Here is a 7457-nt window from a genome sequence, read left to right on the forward strand (position 1 = left end):
AGTATGTACCTAGGAGTGGAAGTGCTGAGCTATAGAATAATTCTAGGTTTAACTATTTGAGGAACCACCAGTTTTCCACAGTGGCTGCTGTACCAGTTTACATGCCCATTAGTAATGAACAAGGGTTCCAATTTCTCCACATCCTCACCAACACTTGCTGTTTTAAATTTTTTTTTTAAAGTTGAGCTGTGCATGGTGACTCACACCTGTAATTCTAGCACTTTAGGAGGCTGAGGAGGGTTGATCACTTGAGGCCAGGAGTTCGAGACCAGCCTGACCAACATGACGAAACCCCGTCTCTACAAAAAATTCAAAAATTAGCCAGGTGTGGTGGCCACGTCTGTAATCCCAGCTACTTGGGAGGCTGAGGCATGAGAATCACTTGAACCTAGGAGGCAGAGGTTGCAGTGAGCTTAGATTGTGTCACTGCTCTCCAGCCTGGGCATTGCAAGATGCTGTCTCTAAATAAATAAATAAATAAATAAATAAATAAGTATCCTAATGAGTGAAGTGGGTGAGGGTGAAGTGGTAGCTCATTGTGGTTTTGATTTGCATTTCCCTAATGACTAATGACATTGAGCATCTTTATGTGCTTGGTGGCCATATGTATCCCTTCTTTGGAAAAATGTGTATTAAAACTCTTTGCCCATATTTTGATTGGGTTGTCTGTCTTTCTTTATTGAGTAGCTAGAGTTCTTTTTATATTTCTGGATACAAATCTCTTATCAGATATATGTTTTAAAATATTTGCTCCCACTCTGTAGGGTGTGTTTTCACTGTCCTGATAGTGACTTCTTATGCACCAAAGTTTTTAATTTTGATGAGGTCCAACTTATCTGTTACTGGAATGTTTATAACAACAAAACCACAGAAAAAAACCAAACAACCAAGAAACCAAACTCCCCAAATAAACAATAAAGGGAAATAACCAAGAGGCATTCAGAAATGCATGATACCTTCATACAAGAGACTACTAGGTGACTTTGGATATAGAAAAATACCTAATAACATGGAAAGATAAAGATGAAGTGGGAGGAGAAGTTTTCAAAGTAGTATGTTCTTTCTCCTTCCCTCCACCAACACGAAGTAGAAATTTGTCCAAATGCAGCAGTTTCCCTTGTGGGTGGAGTGAAAAGGAGTAGGATGAGGTTTTGCATGCTCTTTATATTTCCCATTTCTCATTGTATTTGCTCTGGCGCCCCCGGAACCGCCCACTTAGCTGCTCTCTTGCCCTCTCCTGACTCAGTCTCTTATGTTTCAATCAATCTCTGGAGGGAGGATAGAGAAAAGACAGGTGAACCCATCTTAGGGTGGCCCCAGCTGCTCCCATTGGGGAGCTCCATTTGGAGAAGGCTCCCAAGTCTGTCCCCCATCCAAGCCCTGGATTTCTTTTCTTTTCTTTCTTTCTTTCTTTTTTTTTCTTTTTCTTTTCTTTTCTTTTTTTTTTTTGAGATGGAGTCTCACTCTGTTGTCCAGATCTTGGCTCACTGCAACCTCTGCCTCCCAGGTTCAAGCAATTCTCCTGCCTCAGCCACCCAAGTAGCTGGGACTACAGGCGTGCGCCACCATGCCAAGCTAATTTTTGCATTTTTAGTAGAGACGGGGTTTCACCATGTTGGTCAGGCTGGTCTTGACTCCTGACCTTGTGATCCGCCCACCTTGGCCTCCCAAAGTGCTGGCATTACAGGCATGAGCCACTGCACCCGGCCACACTTGGATTTCTTATCTGCCTCCTGGACCCCACCCAGAAAGAACAGGGTCATCTTCCACCTTTGCTATTCCATTCCACCACTACTCCAGCCCAATTCCCTGCCTCTCCAGTGGGCATTGGGAGCTCAGGAAAAGAGATTCTGCTTGGGGTTCTATTTCAGACTTGGTTCTTATCCTCAATTTCTCTGTAAAATGGAGATAACGGTTAGGTAGTTATGGGATTATGATGAGATTAGGAATGCAAAGCACCTAGAATGGTGCCTGGTACATGGCAGGCTCTCATCAGATGTCCGTTCCCTTCACTTGGTTCCCTTTCCCCACATTAAAAAGGCTGCTCCAGGTGAGACCTGATGACAAACATTGAACAGACATTGTATTCACTGCTGACAAGCACCCCAAAGGAACCTTACTAAAAACTCCAGGTTGTGCAGTTTGCCTGGCACCACACAGTAGGAAGTGGAAGACCTGGACTTACAGCTCAGGGCTTTGGTCTCCTGGGGTCCCATTTGAGCAGAACCGGCCTTCCTGCTTTCCCTTCCTCTGTAGCAGGGATGGGAGGGGTGGTCCTCCCTCTTCAGGAGGCCTTGGAGCCATGCTCCAACCCCATCTTGGTTTGCCAAGTCATGTGATCCCTGGAGTGGGGATGGGACCATCGGGGACTGAAGAGGACCATCTAGACAAAGGGGAGGGAAGTTCAGGGACTGGGGTCCATTTCTCCTGCGGCAGCAGATGCCATAAGGTGTTGGCACCAGTGCTTTTGGAGGGGTCCTCCTTGTCAGGGTGCTGTGGCCCCTGGGTAGCCCTTGGCAACAGGGGTGCCCCCAGGGCCCCTAAACCCAGACTGCACTCCTGAGTCTGAGCATAGCCCTGTGTCCTCAGGATGCCTCTCACCCGGGGCCCGGTGGGTGAACAGAGGCTGTCAACAGGACAAGCAGCCACCTCTTGGGGCCAGCTCAGGCTGCTGCCTTCTTCTCATGGGGCAGTGGTCTGGGTCAAGTCAGTCCTCAGCACAGCCTCTGAACAGGAAACACGGTCCCTGCTACAGCCTCCCCCACCCCTACCTTTCAGAGGCCTCTCCCTGGCCATGGGAGCCTGGTGACCTACCATGGGGCCTCTCTCCACCCGGGGCCACTGCATCACCCCCACCAGACACGGGAGGCCTCCAGTTGGGATTTTAGTGTATTAAACCAAGGACTTTTTTTTTTTTCTTTTTTAACTTAGAGAAAACAAGAAGACGTGACAACACCAGAAACAAGAACATGTCTCAGGCCAGCCTGTGCTGACCAGTACACAGTGAATCACACATAGAAAAGTATGTCATTCCGGTCGGTGTCTAAAAGCTCCACCGCCTGGCAAACAGACTGCAAATAAATAAAGTGCATGGAGACCCCATCACGCAGCAAGGGCCCCGTCGGGGAGAGAAGAGGTGGGGAGGGGAGGTGGAGAAGCAGCAGGCGGGGCTACCACTTCAAGCAGCAGGCGTGAAAAGGCAGGGACAGGAGCAGATGCTGAGGGGCTCAGCCCTGCTCCTCCCCAGCCAGCCCCTCTAGGCCAATACAGCCACGGCAGAAGCCACGGGGCGGCGGGGTGGGGGGAGGACATGGATTTCCATGCCCCTCTTATGGGGTGGGGCTCCCTGCAGTCGGGGGTCTCTGAGGGTAGGGACCCCTGCAGCTCTGATGCACATTTCTCCCAGTAGGGAAGCAGGTTCCAGGGTCCCAGGCCGAGCCCCTTGCATGGGGAGGGCTCAGTCACCCCCCACACTCCCACACATGCAATCAGCAAAGAGCTTTCCTCCATCCTTCCTGGCTGGCCCAGGAAGAGGGTGGAGCTGGGGATCCAGTCACCCAGAGGGTGACACCAGGGCTTGAAAGGGCCACATCTGTGCATCAGACACAAGGAGGCCCCTCACTCCTCTTCTCCTCCAACCCTGTGTCACTCTTGACCCACAGAGGTTGCCCCCAGAGATCTGTTGGGAGGACCAGCAGGCTGACGGGTCCCCAGAGGTGGTCCAGGGTGGACAGGGTTGCGGGGGATGAAAGGCCAGCAGGGTCAGGGGTTCTCAGGAAACTTAGGACTAGGAGGCACGCCATCGGGCCCTGGCTGTGGGAGACTGCAGGGGGCACGAGGCAGCCACTGTCCAGCCTCTTCTGGGGTGAGGCAGGCAGCCGGCTTCATTCAGGACCTGGGTCCAGTGGGCAGCTGAGGAGGGTACATGGTAGGTGGCTGGGCCACTCTGTCCCTGAAGCTGGCCAGACTGCTGCAGTTTTCAGTCCCAGGAACTGAGAACGTGGCCCTCCGGGTACCAGTGCAAGAGATGGGGAAATGGGGAAAGAGGGTGAGGGCGAGGGTCTCTTCCTGGCTCCCCTCTGGGCTGCTCCTGACCATTGTACACTGGCTAGCAGCACACCCGGGGGCCCCCAGGACCAATCCAAGCCGTGAGATAAGATTCTCCTGTGTGATCCTGGGGATGGGGGGTCGAACTTGAGGAGAGAGAATTGGGGTCATGCCATGGGTCTCAGCCCCAGCACACCCCAAGTTTATCCTTTCACCCTCCTGGTTATGTCGTGTCTCCAGGAGCCACAACACCAAGATCACCCCCAGTTGCCCACCAAACTGGGAGGCTTGTGCCACTGCACTGCTAAGGAGCCTTGGTGAAGCTCCAGGTGGGGTGGGGAGGTTAGGCTGTGGGGGAGAGCTTGGCTCCCCAAGGGTCCTGGGGCCCATCTCTTCTGTCTCCCATCTCAGCTGTCTGTCCTCCTGATCTTCCCTGTGACCTTCCGTACTGCTCCAAAGAAAGTGAGATCCCCAGATTCCATACCCCTAGGCCCCTTTCTCCCTTGGTGCCCCAGGAGCCCTATGCTTCCCTCTCCACTTCCCCTTCCCTCCTCCCACCATGCCAGGTCTTGGAGAAGACTGGGGAGGGGTGTGGGGGCCTGCAGGCCCAGGGGCACACGCAGTTCCTCCTCCTCCTATCTGCGTGTCAAGGGCAACCCCCCACCTCCCCGAAGCCTCAGTTTCCTCTGTCATTAGAAGGGGGAAATACACCTCTCACAGTGCTGCCAGCAGATTTCAGTTCCCAAGGAACTCAGACCTTCCTTCCCAAGCCAGGACTCGATCCCTGGGCACCCCCACCCCGTGAGCCTTTGTCCATGCTGTGCCTCTACTAGGAAGGCCCTTCTTCTGTTGTTCAGGTCCTTCATGCTGCCTCTGCCCAAGCAGGTCCAGGGCCAGAGGTGCCCCAGGGCAGGGATGAGACTCTTGGCAAGGCCAAAGAAGGGGCAGGTCACCGCCAACAAACGCCAATGCCTGAAAGAGAAAGAAAGAGATGGGGACCTCAGTTGCCTGGCCACCAGACACGTCCTTGCTTTCCCCAGGAATGGCCTCCTCTGCAAGCCCCTCCTCCATCTGCTCTGCTCACCCCAGGCTGAGAGCTGCTGTGTGCTCAGGGAGGTCTCCTTTGCCCAGATCACTTCAGTACACAGTAGGCTTCTAGAGGCCGTCTGGGGCTGGAGGATGCGACTCTGGCCCTGGGAGGGCCTTGCTAGCTAGGGGCCTTAGGGAGCATGGGCTGACATGGCGGAAGAGCAAGACTGTGGGGGAGGGGACGGTAGGAATGCGTCTCTCCCACTCTTCCCTGTCTCCAAATACAGGGCTTGCGGGGTGCCCTCAGGTAGGGGCAGGAGAACATGAGGGACAGCAGGAGCAGGCAGAGACCAGTCCTCTGGTCCCAAAGACAGGGCAGGAGGCGGTTTTGCCAAGGGCTGTGCAGGAGCTGCAGAGAGCCCCAGGGCTGAGGGCTGAGAAGAGAACAGACGTGGGGCTCGGCCTAGAAGAGAACCATCCGCCCTATGCCCACCGACTGGGGGGAAGGAGAGGGGTGGGGACATCGTTGCTCCTCTAGGGCCTTCCCGGGGCCACCTCCAGCCCATTACCCTCCATTCCCCAGACTGGGAAGTGGGCGGGAGGGGGCCGCCCCTCACCCTATCCTGGAATGATGACTGGAGAGGAGGGGAGAACCTGAGGCTGCCTTTCCTTTCCTCAGCTGGGCTCCACAGCTCTTTGGGCTGGTTTGCCCCGGTGCCTTCCATATTTCCCCCCGACCGCCAAGGCGCCCCGACCTCTGGAGGGCAGAGCCACCGCCCCTCCCCCATTCCAACCTGTCGCCTCCTACCTTTCTGCTCGGGGCCTGGAAAGTCAAGTCGCCGCAGCAATTCCCTCCTTCTGGTTTCCCCCTCTTTGGCCAATGTGAGGCAACAGGTAGGCCGAGCCCAGGTAGTTTCTGGAGCCCGATGGTAGGGGCCTGTTCAGTGCGTTTCTGCGCGATCCGGGGTCTCCGGACTGAGACCGCGGCCGGGCCAGGGCTGGGCCTTCGTGCTTGGGCGGCGGAGGTCTAGAGTCCAGGGGCCTGGGCCGCCCCGCCTCCGCCCCGCGCCGCGATCCAGCTGTCCTTCATGCCGGCGACCCGGCGGCCGGGGGCGGGCGGGGACACGGGCGCCCCTCCAGCCGGGCCTCCGCCACCGCCGCCGGTGCTCACTCGATACGCACTTGCAGGCGGACGTTGAGCATCACTGAGGCCACGATGTAGAAGTAGGGGAAGTTCATGCGCAGCCGCCAGGCCAGGTCGAAGAAGGTGAGCAGCGTGCGCGTAAGCCCCTTGCAGAAGGCGCTGTACGAGCCTCGGGCGGCCGCTGAGCGTGACAGACGCACCGCCAGGCCAGACAGGGCCGCCGCCGCCGCTGCCGCAGACAGAGCCGCCGACGCCGCCATGGGCCCGGGCCCAGCGCAGGCCCCGACGACTGACCGACCCGCACGAGCTCGATCCTCACGGCGGCGGGACCCCAACACTAGCGTGCCCGGTCGGCCGCCGGGAGAGCCCCGTCCGCCCCGCCCCCGCTCTCGCCCCGCCCTCGCCCCGCCCTCGGGTTCCCCAGACCAAGCCTGGCTCCGCCTCGGCCCCTCCTCCACGAGCCCGCACAGCTCCGCCCCCTCCACACCTCCTCACTGCAGGCCCCGCCCACTAGCCTAGCTCCGCTCCTAGCTTAGCCCCGCCCCCGGCAGAGAGGCCGTCCGCGCAGTGGCCCCGCCCACCAGACAAGCCCTGCAGTCTCTGCTGCGCCCACCGTCCGGTCCCGCCCACAAAGCCCTGCCTCTTTCCGGGCGCCTCCCAAGGCAGGAGCTGCCAGGGATCCCTGGGACACTGTCTCCTAGGGTGGAGCAGAAGTGGAAGAGGACAGTCTCGACCGCTAAGCTGATTCTGTACAGAAAGCACATGCAGAAACCTCTGCCTGTTCATATCACCCCCCTTCTCCCACGGTCTCCCCTGAAAACCTGCCAGCCAAGACCTTCCTTTAATTCGCATTCCTCTTTAATGCGCATAGTGCAGTAATTCTGCGCTACAGAGTGCCACCAAACCCATACGCGTGCATTTTTCCCTTTCTGCTATATTTGCTGGTCACGTATATCTCTTTATTGGCGAATTTCCCCGTTGTCCTTCCCTTTTTCAGTAGTTTTCTTGATCCATACAACGTTGTCGCGGGTTTTCATTTGCTCTTGTTTATGGCTCTTTTTTTTTCTTTTTTTGCCAGTGTGCTTAAAAGCCCTTTCGTGGTTTCATTCAATCTTTATTAAACGTAAACCAATCAAAACCCAGTAGCGCTTTTTCAGACTGTTTAATAAAGCGGGGAATTGCTCACACTTCGTTATGGTCATGACTTTTGAAAAACTATCCGCAAGAAGTAGGTTCA

The 7457-nt window shown here is 55.9% G+C and overlaps 1 protein-coding gene across 1 annotated transcript; it reads right to left on the bottom strand.

Annotated features, from left to right (window-relative positions):
• Positions 1 to 1385: 1385 nt before the first annotated feature.
• On the bottom strand, positions 1386 to 6616 carry SMIM10L2B (small integral membrane protein 10 like 2B). The gene is made up of 2 exons (XM_050776740.1): positions 5885 to 6616; positions 1386 to 5019 (listed from the first exon to the last, which is right to left on the bottom strand). Exon 1 carries the CDS (start codon positions 6478 to 6480, stop codon positions 6244 to 6246), a length of 237 nt encoding a protein of 78 aa, XP_050632697.1. The 5' UTR covers positions 6481 to 6616; the 3' UTR covers positions 1386 to 5019; positions 5885 to 6243.
• Positions 6617 to 7457: the final 841 nt, after the last annotated feature.

Source organism: Macaca thibetana, chromosome X, assembly GCF_024542745.1.
Source record: "Macaca thibetana thibetana isolate TM-01 chromosome X, ASM2454274v1, whole genome shotgun sequence".
Classification (NCBI taxonomy): domain Eukaryota; kingdom Metazoa; phylum Chordata; class Mammalia; order Primates; family Cercopithecidae; genus Macaca; species Macaca thibetana.

Bases quoted from the DNA above. Each gene is read 5' to 3' on its own strand.
- SMIM10L2B (XM_050776740.1), bottom strand. From the start codon at position 6,480: ATGGCGGCGTCGGCGGCTCTGTCTGCGGCAGCGGCGGCGGCGGCCCTG.